Here is a 26117-nt window from a genome sequence, read left to right as displayed (position 1 = left end):
GCTCCGGGGGCAGTGACTCCGCAGACTTCAGTTTCCTCGTCTGTAACATGCGTGTTTATGCCTATTTCGAAACGTCGTCGGGGAGGGTAGCAGGAGTTCATGCTGAGTGACACAGAATGCGTCAGACGTGAGGCGCCCATGAAATGTCACCTTTTTGGTGACAGTCCCCGAGCGAGACATGTGCGTGTGAGCTTGCCGTTTGCCCCCCGCGCCTCTTCCGGGCCCTCCGGGATTGGGACCATTCCTTAGTGTTCTTGGCAAACCCCACGGTGCCTCGCACCACTCAGAGTGCATCAGTGAATTCTTCAGGTGTGGCATTACTCTCTGTCCCTCCCTAAGGGCCTGCCCAGCCCGAGCTCACATCCTCTCTCCCTTCCTCGCAGACAGCATCTCTTCCAGGCAGCAGGAGGAAATCAGCCTCTCATCACGTTTACTGCGAGTCCGAGACTGTCCCTTTAGGAAGGGGACTCCTGACATTTGCGTTTCCCATCGGAACACGTGTATTTGCATAAACGTCCACTGAGAACCCACAGTAGAGAGCAGAGGGCTCTCCACTACCTGAAAGAACAAGCCGCACCCCCAGAGGGGCAGAACGTGGCATTGGACGGGAGAATTTAACTCCTGCTCCTCCTCACTTTACCCGCGGAGATTTCAAAGCCAGTGGGTGAAACCGTGAGGTCCACATGCCAGGAAAATCCTGGGCAGAGAGAAGGTCGGTTGCTTGGAGATATTAGCAAACTCAGGAGGCGGGAATCACAGTAACACGCAGCTTTGTGTCCCCAGGGCCAGCACCAGGCCTGGCCACCCTGCGTGTGGGTGGCTGCACAAGTGCAGGAAGGAACGAGCGAATGAACAACTCGCAGCGGGGACTAAATCGCAGAGTCCTCGGGCCCCTCTGCAAGGGCTGACGCCGCCCACCTCTCCGCTCGCGATGCGTAGGAGCATCGAGTGCGAGGACGTTTGCTGAGGGTTCCGGGCTGTGCAGAGGGTAATTCGTGGGCAGGTCCCGGGAGACTGGGGCTGCAGGTGGGGGGCGCCAGCTGCCCCGGATGCAGACGGGAGAGAAGTGGGCGGTGGCGCAGCTGAACCCCGGGGGAAGTCCCGGCAGGAAAGGGGCTTGGCCGGGCAAGGGCGGGAGGGGCAACGAGCGCACCCAGGACGCCCACCTGCTGCCCCAGCCCTGCACGCGTCGTCATCGACTGATTCTAAGAGCCCCACGAAGTTGCTATTATCATCTCTGTTTTACTGATGAGAAAACTGAGGCTCGGAGGAGAGAAGAAACACAGCCAAGGTCAAGAAACTGGAGCGCGGAAGGAGGCTTCGGGGTTCGAACCCAGGGCGAGCCCATGCCACGGGCAACGTCGTTTCCCTCCTGGGGAAGACCCGCAATAAATCATGGAGGAATTCATAGCGTCGCGACACACAGGGTGCACGACGATCTTCCGCCTGCATCCTGCCGCCCCGCGGCCCTCGGCCCCAAACCCTGTCAACCTGCTTTTCTAAGCGGACCTATGATCCGCTCTTTCCACCCGTCACTCAGTCGCCCCCTCGGCCCAGCGCGTCTCTCACCTCCACCGCCCTGGCCGCCCCCTCACAGACCGCTGCCCCTTCCCATCTCATTGCCCAGAACAGCCAGAGCGTTCTTTCCAGAATGCAAATGGAAGCGTCACCGGCCTGCTCTCCGGTGAGGCCAGACTCCCTGGGACCTGGCCCTTTATCCGTCAGAGTCTCCCTTACGACTCTCCCTCTGTAGTAGATGGCGGCCCCCCAAGAACGTGTCCCCCTCCTAACACCCAGGCCTGTGAATGCGGCCTAATTTTTTTTTAATTTATTAATTTATGTTTTTTATGGTGACATTGGTTAACGAAATCCAATGTTTCAGCTGTACACTTTAACGGTAAGGCATGTATATATTTACACTGTGTTCATCTCCCGTAGTTAGATTTCTTTCTGTCACCACATATTTGACCCCTTTACCCCCATCTACCTCCCTCCCTTCTGGTAACCACTAGTCCATGTCCATGAGTCTTTGTTTGTTTATTCTGTTCATTTGTTGCTTTTAGGTTTATATCCCACACATGAGTGATATCATGTGATTGTCAACTTTTTCTGTCTGGCTTATTTCACTTGGCAGGATTATCTCAAAGTCCATCCATGTTGTCGCAAATGGCAGTATTTCATCTCTTCTTATGACTAAGTAATATTCCACTGTATACATGTACCACAGCTTCTTTATCCAGTCATCTATTGTAGGACACTTCAGTTGCTTCCACATCCTGGCTACCGTGAATAATGCTGCTATGAATATCAATGTGCATATATCTTTTCGGATATGAGTTTTCAAGTCTTTGGAGTAAATAGCCAGTAGAGGGATTGCTGGATCATATGGTAGAGCAATTCTTAGTTTTTTGAGGAACCTCCATACTGCTTTCCATAGCGGCTGTACCAATTTGCAGTGTATGAGGGTTCCTTTTTCTCCGCATCCTCTCTAACACTTGTTGTTATTACTTGTCTTGTTAATTATAGCTGTTCTCACAGGTGTAAGATGGTATCTCATTGTGGCTTTCATTTGCATTTCCCTAATAGTTAGCGATGTTGAGCATCTTTTCATATATTTATTGGCCATTTGTATGTCCTCTAGGGAGAAGGGGAATGTGACCTTATTTGGAAAAGGGGCCTTTGCAGATGTAGTTAAGTTAGGGGTCTCGAGAAGAGAAGGTCATCCTGGAATACCTGGTGGACCCTAAATCCAGGCGCCAGTGTCCTTACGAGAAGCAAGGAGGAGAAGACATGACATGGGGTAGAAGGTCATATGAAGGCAGGGGCAGAGACCGGAGGACGCAGCCACAAGCAACGCCCGGAGCCAGCAGACGCCGAGATTTGAGCGGCGGGAAGGGCTCTCCCGTAGAGCCTCTGGAGGAATGTGGCTGTGAGAACACCTGGGTTTTGGACTCCTGTCCTCCAGGGCTAGGAGAGAGTAAATTTCTGTTGTTTGAAGCCGCCATGCCTGTGGTAATGCGACACGGCGGCCCTGGGAAATGAATACGCCTTCCCCCGCAGCGCTCCAGATGCGACGACCGGCCGAGGACGGGCCCCTCAGGGTTGCCTGAGTCTCTTTCTGGGCCTTCGCGCATGCTGGCCCCTCGGGCCAAGGCGCTCTTTCTCCCCCTTATCGTGTGAGTGACCCCTACTCTCCTGTCGCTTCGGCTGAGAAGTCTTCTCTGACCCGTCGGCTGGGTGAGACGCCCCTTCCTGGGTCCCTACTTGCCACCTACTTGCCACCTACTTCTCTTTTCATGACGCTTGTGGCGCTTTACCATATAATTGTTTTCCTTAACCAATAAGTGAGTTTAGAGGGGAGGACTATGCCCCCAGGGCCGAGCGTGCAATAGTCACCTCATAAACAATTGCCCTCTGCCATGTCACTTTTTTCCTACCTCCCCTCCCCCACTGGCTGAAATCTGCCTTCCCTAGGCATGACCCCATGACTGGAGACCCTCCCTGGCTCCCGGGTAAGATCTTCTTCTCTCGTGTTTAGGACCCTCTGCACTTCTATGTCCACCTCTGGGAGGGCTGTAGTAAGGCTTACGCTAACCGCGGCCATAAAGAAGCCATGATATGGCCCCCGCGGTCGCCCTGTTTCCCAGGTCACAGTGACTGGCTTGTGGATAAGCACATCACTTAGGTCGGGTTAGCGTCTTCCCTTGGGACTGAAGTCCAGGTGTTCGGCGGGTGCCGTCTCCTCCTTCTGGGCTCTCTGGCTGGGACGAGGCCCGTTAGCGCCATCGTCACCCCAGTGAAGAAAGCCCTCTGCAGCTGTAAACGCAGAAGTGAACCCAAGAAAGAGGGGTGGGGAGGGGAACGAGAATGAGAAAACTTCATGTCATCATCTGGGGCCCGGTGCCCGGTCACCCCGGAGGCCATTGCCTCCTCCACACATCCCTGATGCAGGGATTAATAAAGCCTTTTCTTTTTCTGAGCTAGTCTGAGTCCACTTTTTGTCACTGGTGACTGAAAGGGTCCTGGCAGATGCCATGCTTCTGCTGCTTGGAAGGAATCATCTCGCTGGTCCTTGTGGCCTTCTAAGGGTTGTGGGGGGGGAGGGGCGGGATGATTACGGAACCTCTGTGTTAGCCGCGAGGCGGGGAGGCTGGGCTCTGAACCCTGCCCGGCCTGCCTTCAGAGCACTAACTCTTGTCCTACCCCAGCTTGCCAACTGCCTCCCACAGAGCAGGCAGGACAAGGGGAAAATCTACAGAACCTGGAAAAGAGGCAACGTCCTTTATCCGTCTCCAAAGGCCCCTGAATGCAGAGCGCAGTAATTTGAGCGAAAACAGCAAGAACGAGATCCACAGTGCCTAAAATGCTCATATTTGTTTTCTCCAGAGTCTGTGACACTCGGAATCAATGAGCCTTCTGCTTCCCTAGCTGGGCCCTGAGGACCTGACCCTAACCAAGAGCCTCCTTCGAACTCCGATCATTGTGCGTCTTTTGCAATGGGACAGTAAGTGCCTGAGGAGTGACGAGCCACGCTTCCAAACAGCCTGCATCGGCTGTTTAAAATGATCTCCTTCCCACAGGGAGGGGCATTTCGCGGCTGGGACCCTGGGAGCACCTGCGAAGGCTAAGGCAGCTTCGTCAGGAACCTGAGCGCTGGCTCTGAGCGCCTCAAGCACATCGACCAGCATCGGCCGGGCCCTCCACGTCCTGGATTCAAGGATTCCCGCGTGCTGAGGTAGAGAACACGTTTCTCGCCTGCCGGGGAGGCAGAGCTCTCTGTTGCAAGGTCCCCTCGCTATGTCCCCAACAAGGAGAAAGAGAGGAGTGTCTTCTTGGTTCATTGTGCTCCCTTGTGGGGTCACCCGCTGCCTGGCTTGCAGGGCACCTGGCTTGCTCTGAAATGGCCGGGACGTTAGGCCGGGATTGGGACGAGCCAGGTAAGGATTTCATAAAATGTACATGAACTTGCTCCGAGGTTACGAGGCAATGGGAAACTCGCTAGAGTCTGAACTAAATTGAATGAAAATTAATTGATCTTTCATAGTACTTTAAAAACATACATACATCACTTAACTATTGGGCCATGGGTTAGAAATTAAAAACTGCTGTTAAACCCCAAGGGGGAATATATTATTCTCACCTTCAGATAAATAATATTTTGTCATGCTTTCCCTTTAATTTCATAGAGAAATGTGACAGGCTTCTATTATTATATCAGCTCATTTCAGGGAGTCCTCTCCCGTGCCTTGGGGACCACCCCAGCCACACGTGTGCCCCCTGCAGGTGTGCGGCCACCACGGGGACTGCAGGTTGGTGCAATGAGCCTTGCCCTTGGCACAGCCCATTGGTCAAGCAGTGGGCACCCAATCCGAACGGCCAATCGGAATTCTCCCCCAGGATTTGGGAACTGCAGCTGACAAAAGAAGTCAGCCTGTCCCTGGGTGTCTGAAAATGAAGACACGCGAATGCAGAAGCAGTTGGCAGCCCCCGGCCACCATGTGGACTGCGGGGCGGAAAATGCCAATCAGCAGAGAGGGAATCGGAGGGAAGGAAGGGAGAGCAAATCCTGACAGCCTCCGAGCTCCTGCTTCTAGCTGCTCCCGAGGCCCGTCCATGTTTCGCTTTTGGATTCCATTGAATCCAAGTAGCCTTATGATAAAATTCTTTTTTGGCTTAAACCAGCTTACGTTGGATTGCTGTGCCTTGCAACCGAGAGCTTTAACTAATATAAGAACGTGGTCCTATTTGAGTCTCGCTTACATGCCAATCTCGAATTCCTCAACCATTTTGCTTTCTGACTTCAGAATGAAAAACATAAAAGTGACAATGTTTGAGCCGACTCTTATAGAAATTAGTTGCAGTCATTCATACCAATATCCCCACCCCCTCTGCCACCCCCCCCCCCCCACACACACACACACTCTGGTAAGGTTTTCCTTCCTACTGGAATTGTCTAACTACATGCTAGAAACATGGAATGGTGGTCTGGCCCCCAGTGGTGGAATATGGGATTTTTATGACAGTCCCTAAGAATTTGGTCTTCCCTAATTCTGGAGCCCATGTGTGAGTGCGGCGTGTTCTCTTTTGATGCTCTACCTACCTGAAATGATCCCCCATCTGTGGACCGACCAAGGAGTCCCTTGGCCACTCCGGATTCCACGAACCACACCCGCGGCGAGGGGCTCCGGCGCCCCGCTCCTAGGGAAGCTGCCTGTCTTCGGGAATCAGCCTCTTCCCATGCAGGGCCCTGGCCGGTCCTAGAAGGCAGCAGGGAGCTGTCCAACCACAGCTCTGCAGAGGAGCTCAGCAAGCGGAAAACCACTCGGCAGCAGCGCGGGGATGAGCCCTGATCCCCCAGCCCTCGCCACTAAGTCTTCTGCTAGTTAAAACACCAGATGCGACAAAGGTGAGATTGTCTCCATCCACTTTCTCAAAAGTAGGTGCGTCGTATTAAAAAAAAAAAAAACGAAACCCATGAAACTAGATAAGCCTGATAGATCTATTAAGGATCCCTCAGGTTTCTCCTATTAAAAAATAGAAATTAACCCAAAACCCATTGGACTTGACCAAACACAAGCAAGCATATGTCCAGCACATGCGCCCATGTCAAGACAGTTGGATAGTAAAAACCCGAAGGCGGGTGAACCGCTGCCCAGCCCTTCCCGGGCCCTCCCTCGTGGGAGCGAATGTGCTTTTGATCCTGACGGGCCTCAGAAGCTGAGCAGCAAATTAGCCACCATCTCCACTCTAATTGGAAAAATATTTTTCATGTCATCATCCCAAGTTCAATCAGCATTTCAGTTACATAGGTCTAAATACCCAAGAATTTAGCGCTGAAAAGAACCTCAGAGTTATCTGGCCCAACAGGTTTATTTGAAAGAGGAAGGGGACGCAGTCATCAGAGAGGGGAAGTCACTTGCTCAGGACAGCACAGCCACTGCGCAGAGGCCCACCACCCCGTTCCTAGTCTGGGCTTCGAAACTAGCCCTTTGCAGAAAGCAAAAGGCTCTGTGAGTCGCCCTGCTCCTGGGCAGCCTGGCACGCGCGGAGGCCGGAGATGCCCAAGGAACGAAGGGCACCGCCTCTTCTGAAATCTCTAGGGAGAAAGTTTCAAGGCGCCGGGGGCCGGTGCGGCAGGGTTTTCCAAGGCCTGCAGTGGGAGCCCTGCTCACAGGGCCACGGTCCAGATGTCCTCGTGTCCCCTCTGCAGCCACCAGGCGCGCGCTGCTGCAGCCCGCCCCATGCCTCGGCAGAGCCCCCGGCGCCCCGCTTAAAACACACCTGGAGACGCCCTCGGATTCCTGCCGGAGGCGAAGGCTGCCCACCGCGGGGGCGGGCGGCGGGTGCAAAGGTCTGTCCTTCTCTCCCCTCGGCCGCCTTCCTCCCCTGGCCATTGGCTGTGACAAGGCAGAATTAAAAAATGACGCCGCAGGGCAAACAGAAGTCAAACTGGCGTACGACCACACTCCACACTCGGACGAGGAACGATCGCCCAGCAGCTTGAGCGAAACGGCGAGAACACCTTGGCCGTTCTCACAGCAGGTGGGTTCAGTACAAATCCAGAGTGTCTTACTGATCATTAGAGAGAGCACCTTTGTTCTGTTTCAAAAAGTGCAGTTTCAGGGCCACTTTTTTTTTTTTTCTTTGGAAAAAAGAGACTAGAAAGATACTATCCATTTCTTTGAGCTCAAGATGTGAAACGAACTGATTGTCATGCCTTCTCAGCTTCCTGAGGTGGGCATGATGATGGGATTTAGCCTCACCTGAAACTAAGGGGCACCTGAGTAGAATGACAGACGGTCACGAATCTCCACTGACATGGCCAGGGATGAGGCTGATTCTCCCAGACGGACAGGGGCGTAGGACACAGTTCTCTTCTCCCTGCCCCTGATCATCTATCGAACAATTGATATGCCCGGGACAGGAGGGGTTTGGAGCTTCCACCAGGGAGATGGATGTGGAGATTTCTCGACCCCTGTCATTTCACTCTGTGTGTGGTTTTACGTGTCAGCTGCTACCTGAGCAGAGGTAGCAATTCCATATAGACTGGCTACGAGAAGAAACTGTTCTCACTCGGGTTCTATAAATTACTCATATTCTCACTTTAATATCAAGCACGATACGTATTAGAGTGCATGGTTTGGGCTAGAATCAATTTGGAAGGCTGTCAAATAAAAAAACACAAAACGGGAAAGTACATCCAAAGCAAAACTCATGACATGATTTCGCTCCCATTGCATTCCACTTCACAAATGCATATGTTTTACAATATCTTTAATAATAATTATTAAACATAGTCAAATACTTCCAAACTTGGCTCATTGCATAATTGTACTTCGAGTGAAAAAAAAAAATTATCTGAAGCCTTGTCAATATGCCACTTTCTCCTCCCTAGCTTTTAACAGAAGCAGCCTCCAGTAGAATAATCCAAGCTGTGTTCAAGAAGTTGGCAAGTAGGTCCAATTAAATGTGGTTTTACTGTATTCTGGCGTTTGCATATCTAGTTTGCCAAGAAGTAATCTTTCACAAAAAAAAAAAAAAAAAATCCGCACTGGCCCAGACGCAGCCTGGATGGTGCGACGCACCACATAACTTTCTCCCATGACTAAGATAATCATTTTTTTCTTAAATAGCTGTGGAAAACGTATCAGCCATCCATCATAGTCCTATATGAATCACAAAACACCATCCTTTACAGAGCCTCTTACATTTATACATGACGAGCTGAAATTCATCTTAATGGCTCTGTTTATTTTAATTATTAAACTCAGAGGGAGTTAGCTTGTAGCCACCTGAGCTGGCTGTATTTATTCAGGTGTACTCCAGTCGGATTATCTGAACGAGGCCATAAACGATCCTATTGACTATTAAATGCCGACGCGTCAAAGCTGCAGTCACCCACGTTCCCAAACCTAGGTACCTGCAACTCGGGAGCGAAACACTTCTCTGAGCTTTGCAAATCCAAGTCCTGGGCCGTTTTATTTTTAGTCTTTAATTTTTTTTTTTAATTTTTAGTTTCTTTCCAATGTTTTACACACTCCTGATCCCTCATGGGGGAGCTGACTCTCACAGCCCCTTGCAGCTAACCAATGCTCTGTGTGAACCACCGGCTGCATTCAAAGTCCAGATGGGAAGCCGTCAACAAAGAGACTCCTTCCGCTCTGCCTGCAGCATGATTCATCCATGGCGGGAGGACAGGCCCTGAGATGGCCCCACCACCTTGACTCCCATAGGTGAGCCAGGACAGGAGCCCAGGTGCCCAGTCCTCGGGTCAGCAGGGAGGGATCAGGTCAGAAAACGCCGCGAAACCCACAAGCTGGCCTTTGTTGCAAACCATCATGAGCTCATTAAAAACACATGCAGAAATGGTTAAACAAAATCCTCTAAACCTTTTACAAAATTGCCAGTCTATTAGAAGGTCTGAGCTCACAGCAAACTCTCCCTTCCAATGTGTGCAATGGAGCAGCTAATGTCCTTTGGACTCTTGTCTATGGCACCAAGCAGAGGGAGGTTTGTGGGGGAGGCTTGTTTGTTTTTGGTTCTTCTTGTTGTTTTTTAACTTTAAAAAAAAAAAAATCAAACTCTTAACTATATCAACCAAGGGAGCTATTTCTCCAAACATGTATTGTTAAAGTCCTTGCCTTAACAAAAAATTCTATGAAAATTATAAAATGAAAAGGGAGATTTGTGTCATATCCAGGGGAGAAAGAAGAGAAAGGAAAAGAGATGACTATGGCGTGAATGTTTTTGCGAAGTGGCACTGCATCAAAGAGCAGAGCGGTCACACACTGCTTGGGGACTTCGAAGCCTGTGACGTGGAACAGTTTGGACCCGGGCAATATTTACTCAGTTTCCTTATAAGGAACAGAGCAGCATCGCATCCCATCAAGCGGTGGACTCGGCAGGTGCATCTCCCTCCGAATGCATTCCTGCGCTGCGATCCGCTGTGGCCGCGGACGGGCACTGTACCCCAGTGTGGCTCTACCCAACACGCGCACCAGCACGTCAGGGCCGTGAGCCTGAGGCGGAGGCGCTCTGAGCTCGCACCTGGCGCGTGCCGCCTTCTCCTGGGGAGATCGGAGTGACTCATTTAAAGCCCTGGGTAAACCATCTGAACATGTGCGCCTCCCTGGGGGGGGGGGTGGGGGGAGGTCATGTCTGCTTGTTATCATTACAGATATTAATCACGCGGTTTTTTAATATTATGATACGAGAGTAAATATAAACTGAAGCTCTCGGGCTTGGTTTCTTCAGCCTTAAGAGAAACATCTGTATCCAACTTAGGTTTGGGGATTAATCAGATAGAGAGCTGAAAGGGCTTTGAGAGGTTTGTCAAAAGGAACCCGAAATATGAGGTAAGGTAAGGTGTAGGAGGTTTGCACACCTGCACACGTACACGCGGACAAACCCACCTGAGAACATGGAATCTCTTTTGTTCCTATGGTACTTTAACTTTCACATTTCCAGTAGAGATTACTTTTCTCCAGGCCTTCTGAAAACTGAAATAGAGTTGAGACTATTAGTGCTCAATGAACATCAGTCAGAAAAATCCATATTGAAAAAAAAAAATCACATTGGAAGGAAGGCTTTATGATAAGGAGAAACTTCATTTTGATGTAAAAAAATTATTATTATTATTATTATTATTATTACTATTATTATAGTGATGGCATCTTAAATGCCCATAGTACCTTTTCGTCTGAGAGCTTAATGCTCTTGCATATGCGCTTTCACATTATTCTGAGGAAGATGGCTAGCTGGGGGTGGGGGGATTACTATTCTGGTCTTACAAACAGAGAAGTGAAGATATCGGGGTGGAAGGCCTCCCCTGATCATCAGTAGACCTTCTCCAACTTTCTCTCGAGTCTCCTTTCCATCAGATGCTGCTCAGAGAAGGAGGTGAGAAACAGTCCAAGAAACCAACTAAAGCCGTTTTTCAGAGTAAGTGGGAAAATATTCGATTCTCCCATTTCAGCAGCAAACAAGTTTCGAGGTTCCTGTCTGGCTGCCACCCTCTGTCGGGCACCCATGTTTCTCCTCTCCCTCTTGCACGTCCAGCAACAGCTCTGTCAGCCCTGCAGCTACTAGCCCGCGAGTAGCAGTGCCTCGCTGTGGTTGAAGAAATAACATGTTTTGGAAACCCAAGCAACCCTTTCCTGGCTGGGAGCGGAGAGGGAGAGCGAGCAGAATCCAGCTCTCTCGGGGCTTGTAAAGAGGCCGGCACCTGGCCTCCTCCGACACCGGCTAAAGCGAGGGTTCTGCTATAATCTTTTTTATTTATAGTTGATAGCATCCAAGTCAGGAAAACAAATAGTATAAAAACCACCTTAGGCTCAATTTGCAAATATGTAGTAGACAATGATAAGTGCCATGAGGGTAAATATACATTTACATAAGGCAGATTTTATCACATGGGCGTAATCAGAATGTTGATTTCAGATTCAGACTTGATCAAGGATGTGCCCCTAAAAAGAGGAAGCTCCCATGTCTGAAATGATAGCTAGCCAACGATTTGGGGAATGAATGAAATGTTTGCGAAGTCCTTCAACCAACCGCCTTTCCTTCCCCATGCCTGCACCCACACTTTTAGAATGAATGAACTGGGGGTCCCTTCGCCCCTTCCGGCTCTAGTTTTTGTGATTTTAGATTAGTCTCTGTGGAAGAACAAGTGATACAGCAATCTACAAGGAGAGAGTATCAGACACACAATATAGGTCTACATGTAACGGGGAATAATTAGGTCATCAGATTATTATCAAATTCTGGCCACTGGATTTTTACAATTCGAAGAACAAAATTAACTCATTATTTCAAAAGCCACCAGTCCAGAATGCAAATTTTAAAATTCAGGATACAGATGTAAGCTTGGAATTGTTTTTGTTTATAATGCTTTAAAGTTATGTTATTTCAGGAGAGAGAAAAAACGATATATATTATTAAATAAGAATAATAATATGAGGATTGATTGTTTCATTCTTCAAGGATATTATTTGACTGACTTTTAAACAGAAACACTTCAATCATTTCAAATCCTTCCGTGCTGGTCAAACCTACAAACCGCCTGTATTTTGACTGAAGTATTATTTTTACTGCAAGATAAGCACCTTTACAGAACAAGTTGAATAACCGATGACAAGCCCTTCCTGCCTCCCTTATTTGCACATAGTGATTCTAGTACTGCTCTGAGGCATCCCTCAAGAAAAATAACATATAAATAGAATGTGAGAAATCACCACATTTTCTAGACTTCACACTTAGTATGAAAAACAAAATTTCATTGTGCCCCGACACATCCTCTAATTCTTTTTTTTTTTTTTTTTTTCCTCTTAACCTAAGAATTTTATCCGGCACTATGTCATCGATTATAACGAGTCCCCAGAAATGACTCCGTTCCTTCGTCCAGACTCCCTCACGGCATGGACGTAGAGTGCCGGTTGCAGACTGTTAAACTGGGCCAATCTCAAATGTACTTTTCATTTCAAATTTGTTTCAATTTTTTCAAAATGGTAGAAATTCACACACAAAAACAATTGGGTTGGGAAACACGGTTGTATAACAGCGTCAAAATTACTCAATGCATAAAATGTGCTCCCCTATATATGATTAATAAAAGGACGTTGAGAAAAACAGGGCAGACCATCAAGTGTAAATTTTAGTTCGAGTCTCAACAAAAATAAGAACCTAAAAGAATTTTCCAACTGCCAGCCTTCAGTTTCTTTCCGTTTATTCAGTTGCAAAATCTTGGGGATTTTGAAGAAAAATTTTACATTAAGGGCTTGCTTTACATATAAACCTGTACCGTTTTTTGGTCCTTCAAGTCACATCCTTAAGAGACCCTCTTTCTTGAAGGCAGTTATAGAAATAACTTTATAAATTAGATATTTTGGGAATATGGTTCTATGCTATAATTTCTTCTATTTGAAAAAAATTTTAAGTGATACAGAGACACAGTTATGATTTACAAGAAATAGGGGTTTGGTTTTTTTTTTTTTTTACTCTAAATTCAAATAGATGGCACTAAGTTCTATGGCTATGGCTCACAAGCAATAAATGCTTTTCTTAAATGTTTTCATTATCTATTATTGTACATTGTGCTATTCTAAAAATTGTCCAAATAGACATCCTTAGGAAGCATTGTTGTCTGCCTAGTAAACATGCAATGGGCATTTTAATATTATCAAACAGTTCATTTACATGATAGAGTTCCAAAGAAATGATCCACCAAAAAGGTATATGTATATTTTTAGTCTGCTTAAAAACAAATTTAAGAGAGTCATATGAAAAGCTTAAATGCTCTTACTTTGATCAAAGATCATTTCAGAGCAGCAGACATACGAAAATATGAGGGTCTTTAATAATTCTCTCAAAAATGAAGGACACACTGCCTTAAGTATGATTTTTAAAGGAGTGACTATGTCCTTTTTTATAGTTTTAAGTAATATATATTTTTAAGTCATACACAGTTAGGAGACATTCTGTTAAGCTATGTCACATATCAAAAGTTAGCTCTGATTTGGCATAACGCAGATAAATGAGGTTATGCTATTCTTTCAAGTTCAGTGTCATTATATATGCATTACATATCAAAACACCAGATTTAATCAATCCTGTAAATGTTTGCCAATATTCACATACTTTTTTCCATGTCTCACTTCATATTAACTGCAAATACACCTTTCACAGATTTGAATATTTAGGCCAACCTGACTTTTAAAAAATCCTATCAAGTCATCTTAAGCATGTATATTAACATTTAATAAAAACAACTTAATTTAATGATTAACTACAGAGAGTATAACAAATTGTAAATAAGTCATTTCCCTGAATGGACTCTCTATGGGTGTCACACGGCCTCTCAAAGCCACTCTTAATATCCTCACTGAAACTGTTACTGACTAATGTGCTACATTTTAAAGCCAAATTGGGTTTTCATTCTTCTCCTGCCAAACTAACTAGAGAGAATGCTTCCTATAGCAAAATGCAAGCTCAACTGCAAACCCATCCCTCAAGAAGGTTGGGAAAGGGGAAGAAGTGCCTGAAAATTCAAGGAAAAATTTAGTTTTGAAAGAATTGTTTTGTAAACTACCCTTCAGCCCAAGGAAAAGTACCATGCTTACATAAACCCCAGGGACTGTGATTGACAGTTTATTAGTCAATGTTAGAATTAAATGAGGGAAATTAACTGGATAAATCATCCTTCTCAGAAAAGTCTGATTTCTTTCAAACGCTTGAATATTTTTTGGAAAAATCTTTGAACCTGAATTATCTGGATAATTAATTCGACAATTAAGTGTATAAGCAGATACTTATAAGGTATTTCGGCTTAAAAGAAAAACTTTTCAATCTACTGTTTCATTTCTATGACCTCACCCTTTCCTGTTACAAAGTTTTAAATTTAAAGTTCAGCTTCTTTAACAAGAAATTACAAAAATTAATTAGTAAAGATTTTTAGGGGGTCAGTTTGCAAAAATACAGAAGTTAATTTTTAAAATGTCTCTGAAATTGAATTAATATTTCTAAAAACCTCCACTGACATCAATAAGATCTGACTACTTTAGCTATCCTTTTATGATATTAAGAAAACCCAAGGAGGAGTTGGGAGGATTGGAAAAATAAACGGTTTCTTTTTCTGTAACTAAATTGTCTTGAAGTCAAGGGATAAATGGTTCTACATTTTGGACCACAAGATCGCATTCTGTAGGCAAAAAGTAGAAAAATTTTAACATAAGGGACAGAATCTTATCGGTGTAACAAACTTGGACTATAGCCAGAATGAAACTCCTAAAAGGTATTTGCTTTTACAAAATAAATCTAATGCTTTCTTTTTTTAAAATGGCAGCATTTTAATGGCAAATGACTTTAGTGAAAAGGATTAAGCTCTTGTGTTTTGGATTTCAAAATTCACACTCAACTCACTATACCTTATCAACTAATTTCAAACATTGCAACAAACAATTACGATAAAAATTTAGATCAATATCTACAAATTAAATCTAAAATTATCTGAGTTTCCTAACCAGAGGTATGTAAGTTTCCCTCATTATATTAGAAATCAAAGACTGTATTAAACTCTATAGAAATAAAATGTAGACATACGATACAGGAAATGTTCAGCTCTTAAGACTTTATTATCTGATACAATGGGAGTTTTAAAGTCTAGTTTTTACATTATTTTGAGTCTATTGATAAACCTTGGGAGAATCAAGATTTTGTAAGTAGTGTTACTTCTTGGGTAAAAAACAACTATTTTCTTTGATGATATCTCAAAAGATTTACTTGGAAAATGAACATTTCAGCCATTTTAATGTGTGCTATTACATAATTTTAATAGTGTTCAACTCTTTCTAATCTTCCAATAACTTGTTTGTAGATAATCTTGAGTCTACTTGATTTACTTATTAATCTGATAGCATAATTAACTAGAAAGGAAATCCAAAATCTAGCACACAGTACTAGGTAGGCCCACAGTGATCTAGGGCATAATCAATTATCTAGAAGAAACAGATGTTCTCAAAAGTGAATGAAACCACATATTTAAAGTACACCTATGTATCAGCCAAATGTCAAAGGTGGGATCAATTTGGTTTCCAACTTCCAATTTACACAATAAATTACTTTCTTTTAAAAATGTAGCAAATACACAACTGATTCCTTCACTTATCAAATGTGATTTGTGTCATCAATAGTCTGTTCTTGTTTTGCAAGGAATTTTTTTTATTTCTTCCAAATTACATGTCAAAACATTGTTTTTATAAGTATATCCAGTTACGTTTAAGATAATGCTCATTTTAAATTAGATGCTAGTTAAGCGAAACGAAGTTATAACTCTCAACATCTTCAGAGAGCTTTGAAATAACTGCGACTAGTTGCTACAGGAACTGAAAACAAAACCCCTCCCCCCCCTTTTATATGGTTGTCACTGCTCAGAAAATTATTTTGTGGAGCTCAAATGTACCTTCCTCTTTTATGTGAAACAATGTTTGGTTGGTTATAAAACCAAGTGTGAGTTACATGTAATAGAAATCCTGTCTCCGCAACAAAAAGGGTAATGCAGAATTCAAAATCGTAAGTTACCGATTGTGCTTTATCAATCTTTTTTGCATTCCCATCCAAAGCCATCAGGGAGCTTACAAATGGTACCTTTTCAAGCTCTGGACTTTATTTCCTTTTTTCTATAGAAGAATATTAACTTTACATAGGCCATTTAATATAAATGTATTTTATTTAATTTTGACAGTAGTGATATAAACCTTTCTCTTTAAGGCTGGAAGTTATGGGCAATTACGGATTCCAGGATTTGCAAAAACTCTCAGGTCCGTGCTGACCCTGGTCACCGTGACAATTCCTCCGTGGTGCCGTCAGCACCTGTGTGTCCTGCTAGCTCCGTAGGTGAACTATGTTTCTCACCCCCACACCCCCAACGAAACAATCACGAAGTTGGGTCCATCACAGAAATTAGGGAATGGAGCTCTTTTAATGATTGCAGTACTTAAGTTAAAACTTGACAATTAAAACCTGGGAACTTTTGAGTCTGCCCAGCAACAAAAAGGATGTATGTAACTAATCTTGAACAATCAAATGCCTGCTAATTTGATTGCCTAGACTTCCAGTCATTAGCCAAGCAGGCTTCCAAATTCAGACATCCGGGCTCCTTCAATTTTCCACTTAAACCAGAACACAGAAGAGTAGATCTGACCAATCAACTCACGATAAAATTACCCATGAAAATGACTTATGGTGTATGGATTAGCAGCTGCGCAGCATGTTTTGAAAAACCTAGGCTGCCTCTTGAAAGTTTCACGGATTCACAAACTTCTAGAGAATTACCTTAACATTCCAGATTTGGGTTATAGAAAATGGGTGTCACTTCTAAAATGTGCATTTAGTATCTTCTTAAATGAGGAAAAGTAAAAATGTTTGCACATTTCCATTTGAGTGACTTAAGGCATTCTAATAATTCTGTAAGTTCTGAATAGAAAATGACATTACAAATAAAGATGCCATGGATGATACGCATTTAGGATCTATGAAGTACACAATCACAATTAAAACTGCACACAAGAAATTCCGAGTTCATATAATTTATTGCAGTTAGCACACAGTTTAAAAATTCACCAACACACCAATAGTACAAAACTAAACAGCATTATAAGTTATTCCCCCCTCAGGAAAATAAAACATACTATGATTGTCAAAGCTAGATGTCAGTCTAAGTTTCAGAACAAAGGAAGAATGTGAAACTAATAAAAGGAAAAAGCAATCACTCACAATGACCACAAAAAGAAAATCCAAAAGAAAGTCCGTTTTCTCACAGACATTGATTGTCTTCTCTAAATTAATAAAAATTATTTTAACATAAACTGTATTTAAAAAAAACTAGAAACTCTTCAAGTAACTAAAGATAATGCTCCAAGGCCATTTTCACAGCTTTTTTTTTTGTTTGTTTGTTTGCTTTAAATGCCATTACAGCCAAATTAACACACATTTGACCAAATATTTCCAAACCAGTCCAGCAACACACAATGGAGTTTTCCATTCAGTATCTTAAGCACAAAAATAGGCTATGTTTACAGTAGTTAAGGCGATCAAATTTTAAACAAAAGCAATTTAAAAAAAAAAAAAGGGAAAAACAGCAAACGTTTTCCATGCTACTCCCATAGACCTTATTTATAAGTGCAAGACAGGAAAACAAACACTGTGCAAAATGCTCGTGCCCTGCGTGCTGGTCGCCCAACCGCACGCCGGGCTGCAGCCTCTGCTGCCGCCATCCGCAGAGTCCACTGACCCCCTTCCCCATGTCAATCAAGGCAGTCCAGTCCTTTCAGCCTGGGGCTTTTTCAGTCCATAGAATCTTTTCATGAGTTGGGGGGGGGGGGGGTGGTAAGGAAGAAGGGGAGAAAAAGAAAAGGGGAGCAAAAAAAAAAAAGAGAGAGAGAGAGAGAAAATGACCTATTGTCAATTTGTGCAGTAGTTATTCTAAAAATGCTCAACTGGGTAAATGTGTACACCTAAACTTTGAGCTGGCATGGATTTTGTGCAATTAGAAGTTGGTTATAAATGCACACTGCACATGCAAATCTTTAAGCCGTTTGTAAACATTTATAGTTTCCTTGTTATGTAGCGAAGTTATCAATTTGCAGCTTAAGTTTTTATTCAGCTTAACAGTTTCAACTTAAAGACAGTGGGAAAGTCAATTTAAATTATATAAAATAAAAATAAAAACAGTGCATTTATGTTCTTCATAACACCAGTTATTTTCCAAATGGTGCTATTTTTCTAAGGAAATTAAATAATTTTAAACTCACTCGTTAAAGTTATACAATGCAAACAAAGACAAAAATATATTGAAACTCATGCATTTCTGTAGCGTTAATATTTACTTTTCAAGACTCAACTAAGAGCATCAACACAACCTGTCAAGTTCTTTGACACCCCCCCCAGCCCATGTAATCAATTACAGTATACAATAACAGTAATTCACATTTTTCAACACACAGTTCAACACTGCTGAAGCTGCAATATCCTTTTCATCCCAAGCAAACCTTCACAAAGACAGCGTCCCGGTGACCCCAGTGTACTTGCAGAATTTCTCTCATTGGGAACTGTCAGCAAACCAGAAGTTGCCACAGAAAGTTTTAAGTCAACTGCTTGTTTAAAAATAGATAATCCAGCATTTCAGAAATTTTCCATTTGGGTCTAAAAGCATTCAGGTTTCCAACAGCCAGAAAAGATTCATGCAATTTGAGACATGTAAAGAGGCTAATAAAACTGGAGGGAACTTCTACTTTAAAAAAAAAAAAGAAAAAAAAAAGTGGGGGAAAAAGAGAGAGCTCAAAAAGACAATGCAGTGTTGACAAAATTAAGCCCTACGAAAGCATTTTGCGATAGGACGATTTGTTTCAAAGGTTCTTATTGGCTTCCTTCCCCTACCCCCTCGAAAGAAAAAAACCCCTCTTCTATTCTCCGACTTGCTCTAAAGTTTCTTGTATCAGAATGCTAAATTAGTGAGATTCTCATGCTATTCTAAAGTGCAAAAACAAGTTAATATCCCAACTTTTTAGTTCCAGGAAACAAGGCTGCTTTTAGACCGTACCACAACTATATAGAGATCTATTTATATATATGTATATATATATATATATATTATTTATATATATATATAAAATTATTTCCAAAGTTCTTGCGAGCTATCTTCTAAGGTCCAGTCTCTGACAGCGGGCAAGCTCAGTGCTTCGCTTTTGACAGACAAGGAGTTCACCAACTCACAGTGGAACTTGCGGATGTGCCTGTACAGGTCCCCCGACTGCGTGAACCTGCGCTCGCACCACTTGCACGCGTGCGGCTTCTCGCGGGTGTGCACCACGGCGTGGCGGCTCAGGTTGTGCGAGTACTGGAAGCTCTTGCCGCACTGGGTGCAGGTGTAGGGCTTCTCGCCCGAGTGAGTCCTCTCGTGGCGCTTGAGCGTGTACATGCAGGAGAAAGTCTTGCCGCACAGCGAGCAGGTGGGCACGTTGACGTCGGCGGCCGGCTTGCTGCGGATGCCGTCCTGCTCGCGGAAGTGCGTGCTCAGGTGGATCTGCAGGATGTGCGGGCTGGGGAAGACCTTGTTGCACAGGGGGCACATGAAGATCTGGCCGGCCGGGCTCAGGATGTTGGAGACGTAGGGCAGCAGGCTGCTCTCCATGCCCCCCTCCACCTGGACCCGCTCGTTCTCGGCGGTCAGCATCTCGTCGTCGCTGGCTTTGTCCTCCCGCTCCAGCTCCCTCAAGACCGAGTCCTCCCTCAGCGGAGCCAGATGGGCCGGCTCATACTGTACCCTGTTATTAGTGCTCACACTTTCTTTCACAGTGCTATGTTCCATGTCATAGTCATTAGTGCCAACATCACTCTCATCACAGGAAGCCTCTTTCTCCACCTTCACCTGCACCAGGTTGCTTCTCAGCACGTCCTGTGAAGAGAAATAAGAGCTGTTCAGATTTTCAACTCCTGAAAGGCTGGACTTGACAGACAGGTCCAGCACACAGTCAACATCTGCTGAATCCCTCACGGAGGTGACAGACCTCTGGGACAAAGACTCTGTTGAGCTGCAGGGGCTGGCTACTGTTTTTCCAGCTGCTGCGGCGTGTGGCTCTGCCTCGCCGCCCGCCTGGGGGATGCCTGCTGAGTCTGAGGGCAATCGCATCCACATGTTCCCAGGCTCGGCCGCCAAGTCCCTTTTGCTGGGCAGGATGTTCAGTTTCTCATCTTCTCCTTCATCTTCGTCACTGGGCAGATCGCCGGCCATGTGGCTGCTGCCATCGGAGAGACTCTCGACTTTGTCCGAACAACTTGAAGCATCTTCTTCCTTTTTGGTGCTGTCTGCCTCCGTGGTGGCTTTCTCTTTCAGCTTCTTTTTGCAGACTTTGACAATGTCATACATGTGGAGATAACTGGCAGCTGCTAGCACGTCTTCAATGGGCAAGTCTTTGAACTGGAGTTTCCCTTCATACATGAATTCAAGCAGGAGAGCGAAAGCTGGGGCTGTAACAATGTCGCTGTTCAGATGAACAATGTCTCTTTTGTCCAGCTGGTCCTTGTAAAAGAGGTGGAAGTACATGCTGCACGAAGCCAGTACAGCTCGGTGCGCTCGGAACTGGGCATCTCCCACCAGAACAGTGCAGTCACAAAGAAAACCCTGATGTCTCTGCTCGCTCAGACACTGCAGCAAATGTCTACTATGGTCTGGAAACTCCATACTGTCTTCATAACCTGGGAAAAGAGAGATTTCTCATGAGAGCCCCGCCAGGAACAACTTTACAACTTTTCAACGCCCGTCCCCATAGAAAAAAATAATAATTCAGCTTGGCTGCCGAGGTACATGTCCCTGAATTTTAATCAGGCGTGAGACCCAAGGACTACCAGATCACATGCACAAACCTAAATGCGGGGGGGGGAAAATGCACGCTTTCCAAACTTCCTTAGCCCAGCCAAGCGGTCTCTGATGCCTCCCCACCTTCCTTGAACTTTTAGTCAAGTTTTAGAAGCCTTAATTTCAAGACAGTCTCTTACCAAGAATTTAGATCTCTTTCAGAAGAAATCTAATTAACTCTGCTCATCAAATTATGTCCTACAAAACAGCTTTAATTTCAAAGGGAACAACTCATATAATGAACAAAGAAAAGTCCCAAACACATTCTGGAAGATTCAGAAAACTTGTTCGACCATCCTTTTTTATTACTTTTGATACTTGACTGCACTTAGAAAGCACAATTTAAACACGCACTTCAGCTGCATCAAAAAAAAAACCATAATGAAATTGCATAATTAGTCCAGAAATTAGCAAACAACTTACTTTTAAAGTCAGAGTGTTACAACAACAAAAGCCTTGTGTATAAAAACAGATGTTAATGCCGTAAGATTTGCAGGTATAGCACACATGTACGAGATCAGAAGGAACTACACCAACAGATGGAACAGATCATCTCCACCACGAACAAATCCAAATTTTTTTTTAATGAATTGAGAAAAACTGGTTCTATTCCTTTGCAAAATCTGTACATCTAGAATATCAGGAGCCAGAAGGGCTTTATTTAACTCTGAAAATTCTCAACTTTGATCCTTTGCAAAGGAAGATGAATTCCATATTAAAATTAATTCAAACTTTTAGATAAAGGCACAGTACATTCAGATGAAACTCAAAGCTTTACAGGTTCAATGTATTAAAAAAAAAAAAAAAAAAGCCTTGCTAGAAAAGAGAAACTATTTTTTTTCCTGACTCTGCCTTACCTCTGTCAACAGAAAATACTTTGTTTCAACATAACTTGATATATTTTGCTTTCCCACTAGCTTCTATTCTTTCAAATATGCATTGTCCTGATTTTCTGGAGGGAGAGCGGGGAGAAGCTGTACAATGGGTCAAAATTCAACTCCTTAAAAAATAAAGAAAACCCAACTTTCCCTTTCCTGTGACCAGAGGCAAGGTTCTACACCATCCATCTCAGAAAGTACATTTTGGGAATGGATACATATTAATTTAATATTTAGAAATTCCTTCCCTGTTTCTTCTACACTTTGCCCAAGATGGACTAAAACTTTCACCCTCACCCCCAACACATTCTGCAAGATGCCACTGCTAGAATAAACCAAGATTCACAATACAATCCCTCTAAGTGCCCCACAGCTAACATCAATCCTAATCCTTGAGAGGGCTAAAAATAAAGATTGGAGGGCAGCTCACAAGGTAGCTGTGATCAAATTAGGAGGCTGAGAGGACAGAGAGGGACGAAGAAGGAAGCTTATAAACATCTGATCCAGCTGACTGTGGCCATATGGCAGCTGCTGCCCAGATAAAGAGATTAAGAATAGAGGAGTGCGATTACAGCTGTCTGGCCAATTCAGGCAGCTCAAATCTACAAGTTCTAAATTAGTCGCTAACACAAAAACTCCTGCAAATAATTATTGTTATGCTGAAATAAAAGATCTCTTAAATATATATTTGAAAGAGAAATGAGGAAACCAGTCAAACTATTCTCCTGAGGACAAAAGTTCCCCCCCTTCTAAAAAACCTTCGGTTTCAAAAGCACATACAGCTGTATGTTTCAGTAGTGCTGCTGAATGTTTTGAAGAATAAAGTTTCACAGTGGAATTAATTACACAACAATCTAGCTTCTCAACTAGAATAATCTTCTCATATAAGTTTAAATGCTGGATTCCAGAGTTTACTATTTCTCCCCCCCAACCCCGACCCCAAAAGCAAAAGGAATCCAAGCAGCAGTGAAAAACAACAGAAAGCATTTTAATCCAAAGTGATCTCTCAAAAAGCAGTATTTCAAAGCTTTCTTCAACATTTCAAAACTTGAAATATTTCTGTGTATTAAAGTTATTTATTTGCTCAAGCAAAAGGGATAAAAAAAATTTAAACTAAACAAGCCCAAGACTTTCAACTCCAATAAGATGTTCATTTAATACTCAATTTCATAAGTTACCCCTAAACTACGTTAGAAAAGTAATATGATTTTTTTTTTAAATTAAATAAACAAAACACCCAAACACAAATATGCTCCATCTAATGTCTTGCTACGCCTACCTTTAGGACACATAAACCTGATTAAGTCCTTTCCTCTGAGTCTTGCTGGCTCCAGGTCTGTTACATCGGTGGAAAAAAAGCAGACTAAGAGAGACAGATGCAAAGTGGAGATGATGTTAGAGAGGAACGAGATACCTTCTCCACCACAGATCCGCACACACTAACTCCCTGTCTGTGTGTTAGAATAAAAGGCTGAGGGATGGCAGGCTGTCAGCTGCTCTGACATCATGTTCAGATGGAAATGCTACCTCCAGCTGTGCTCCTTTTAATGCCATATGCTACTCCTCTACACTCCTGCCACCAGCTTTTTCTTAGGAGAACTTTTCTCTTCTGTTAGTATAAACAAAATACTTCAAAGTCTCCCTTTTTTCCCCAAACTTTCTAACAGAAGAAATTGAAAAACTCAGCATATGGAGTTCTACTGTATTTATGGAATAGCAACACTTCTGTCTTAAGTTGGTGGACTGGCTTACATACTGACAGCACACTCAAGCCACGGTGCTGTTCAGGAAATCCAGGCTCACTTTTATTCAACTCCAACGTTTCGTTTCAAAGGCAGTTTACGGATATTTTTAAACCAACCCATTTGACATCTCCAGTCCCATTTCAACATTATTACTGCACTCCCATTGCCCCCCCCCCCCACTGAGATAATGGTACACATGTCTTAGGATGTTGGACGACTATTCAGAACTATTCAGCCTGGTTTACATTGTTTCACTCTTACTTAACTACTTATCTACAACTACCTTCTCAGGAAAATTTCTCACACTGCCAGTTAATGCAAATTTCAATTCTCAGTATCAACAAACTGAAAGTGCACTTTCTGAAATCCTGGAAAGTACTTCGGTTCAACAAGACAAATTCATAAAGCCGTACAACCTGCTACAGCCACTTACCTAAAACGAATGCCCACCTGCCTATCTGATCTGACTTTCCGCTCAGAAAAAGCAGAACTTCGCCTTCCCCTTGATCTGTGTCCCATAACAATCTTTTTTTTTTTTTTGGGGGGGGGCACTCTGGAATGTGCATGATCACAAGCAAACCTTCCAGGGAGAAAGGGGGGTGCCGGGTCTAGTAAGTTTGGGAACTTTTTAGCTAGACTTTGTGGGTCTTTCCTAATGGCTGATGAAATCGGAACCTAATCGGGGCTAGGCTGACCGGTGCCCTGCAAGGTGCAGCGACATCTGTGAATGTCAAATACATCTCCACAGACTCCTGGGAGGGTGAGGAGGAGAAACGGAACTGGGCCTCAGGCCCAAGTGTCGCAGCCCCGGTGATAACCATTCCGTTCTCGTTAGAAAACCATGGCAAAGAGTTAAAGAGTAACAAAAACCAACGTCTCTGTCCTGTCCTTCTCGCTTTCCCAAAGTCACAAACCGAACTTTCTCTAACTTCGCGATGAATGACATAATTACGAATGCCTATTTCAGGAAGCAGTCTTCGGAGATAAATTCCTTCTCCGCCGGCCACACAACCTCCTCTCCACAAACGCCCAAGCCCCATTCCAACATATCAGACATTAATCACCCCATTTACCCAGTGGGGTGGGGGGTGAGTGACAGTTTAATGAGTCCCAAGCACCGCAATGGGCCGGCGGCTCCCACTCCACAAATCAAGCCCTTCACGTCCTGCTACCGCGGGTCCAGAGAGGTTGGTGAGGTCGGGTTTTGTTTTTCAAAGAGGCGGGGGCAGGAGGGGCACCGTGGGGAGGAGGCAAGAAATGCAAATCTTTCCGTACTTGGCTGTGCATAAAACACTCGGGGAAAGAGGAAGGGTAAACCACAGGGAAGGAGGTGGAGGGCGTAGAGCCGGTGCGGCAGGAAAACACCTTAAACAACAGACGAGAAAACAGAGCCGGGTCATGGCAACAACAAAAGAAAAGTCGTAAGAAGCCGCCGGGGGAGGCGGGGGGCTGCGACCGCTTCGCCGCCGCCCCGCGCGCGAGCCCCCGGGGCCTCCCCGCCGCCCCTCCCCCGGGCGCCACTGCAGCTGCACCGGTCCCCGGAGCCGCGGCCGTCCCGGGCGCCACTGCAGCTGCGGCGGCTCCCAAGCCCCCTCCCCCAGCCCGCCGCCCTCCGCACCCGGGAGGCGCCGCCGCAGCTGCACCGGCCGGGAGTCCGCCCCGCGCCGCAGCTGCACCGGCCGGGGGGGCGCGGCGCGGAGCCGGCCAGCCCGCACCGCGCCCGACCCCGCAGCTGCGGCGGCCCCGTCCGCGCGCCCCGGCCTCCCGCAGCTGCGCCGCCCCCCGCCGCCCCGACCGCCCCGACCGCACAAACTAACTCCGCTCGCGGGGGCGCCCCCGGCCCGCCCCCTCCCGCACCGCCCCGCCGGCCGCGGCCGCACCGCAGGCGCCCCCGCCCGCCGGGGGCCGAGGCGCGGAGGGGGCGCCGGGTCAGACGCCGGGGGCCGCGCCGGGACTCACACGGAGCGGCCCGAAGTCACCGCGTCCCCGCCGCCGCCGCCGCCGCGTCCTCCGCCTCCCGGCCGCCGCCGCCGCCGGACTTGGTGGGCTTCCTCCTCCTCGGGCCCCCCTCCCTCCCGGCCCCCCCGCCCCCCAACCCCGGCTCCGGCTCCGTCGCCCGCTCCCCCTGCCCCCTCCCTCCCACCCACCCCCGCTGGCAGCCGGAGGAGCGCGGCGGAGCAAAGAGGGCCCCACTCTCAACGGCTCCCCATGGCAGCAGCCCAGCGGCGGCCGCAGCCTGCCAGACACAGCGAGGGAGCGAGCGAGGGAGCGAGCGGGGAGCCGCCGGGCCGGGGGGAGGGGGCGGGGGGGCGGGCGGGGGCGGGGGAGGGGCGGGGGCGGGAGGACGCACCACGCACGCACGCGGCGGCGCCGGCCAGATGTTTCCCCCCTCGGCCCGCCCCTTTCCTCCCCTGCCTCCCTCCCTCCCGGCGTTGGGCTCCTGCGATTGACCGAAAGCGCCAGGACCAGCGCCCCGCGCCCGCCCCCGGGCCGCGGTCTCCTCCAATAGAAAGGTGACTTTTCAGGAGGGCGGGGCAGTGGCGGGCCATCGTCGGACTGACAAGAGGCCCCAACCAATGGGAGAGG

General features: G+C 45.9%; 1 protein-coding gene and 1 long non-coding RNA gene across 8 annotated transcripts; one reads left to right on the top strand and one right to left on the bottom strand.

Moving 5' to 3' along the window:
* Positions 1 to 7259: 7259 nt before the first annotated feature.
* LOC107513990 lies at positions 7260 to 10219 on the top strand. The gene is made up of 3 exons (XR_001597658.2): positions 7260 to 7542; positions 9016 to 9233; positions 9701 to 10219. It is a non-coding gene; the product is annotated as an uncharacterized LOC107513990 (long non-coding RNA).
* Positions 10220 to 17065: 6846 nt separating this feature from the next.
* Positions 17066 to 25824, bottom strand: ZBTB18 (zinc finger and BTB domain containing 18). 7 transcript variants are annotated; one of them, XM_036235361.1, is made up of 4 exons: positions 25491 to 25594; positions 24807 to 24896; positions 23066 to 23149; positions 17071 to 20748 (listed from the first exon to the last, which is right to left on the bottom strand). In XM_036235361.1, exons 3-4 carry the CDS (start codon positions 23076 to 23078, stop codon positions 19166 to 19168), a joined length of 1596 nt encoding a protein of 531 aa, XP_036091254.1. In that variant the 5' UTR covers positions 23079 to 23149; positions 24807 to 24896; positions 25491 to 25594; the 3' UTR covers positions 17071 to 19165. The 7 variants fall into 7 exon arrangements, with proteins under 7 accessions (XP_016006746.1, XP_016006745.1, XP_016006747.1 ...); XM_016151258.2 differs by lacking the exon at positions 24807 to 24896; XM_036235360.1 differs by lacking the exon at positions 25491 to 25594 and having other exon boundaries at positions 24605 to 24997.
* Between the last annotated feature and the right edge of the window lie 293 nt (positions 25825 to 26117).

The sequence above is a fragment of the Rousettus aegyptiacus genome, unplaced genomic scaffold, assembly GCF_014176215.1.
Source record: "Rousettus aegyptiacus isolate mRouAeg1 unplaced genomic scaffold, mRouAeg1.p scaffold_m13_p_18, whole genome shotgun sequence".
Classification (NCBI taxonomy): Eukaryota; Metazoa; Chordata; class Mammalia; order Chiroptera; family Pteropodidae; genus Rousettus; species Rousettus aegyptiacus.
The sequence above is the reverse complement of the archived record's forward strand: the minus strand, read 5'-3'. Positions and strand labels throughout refer to the sequence as shown.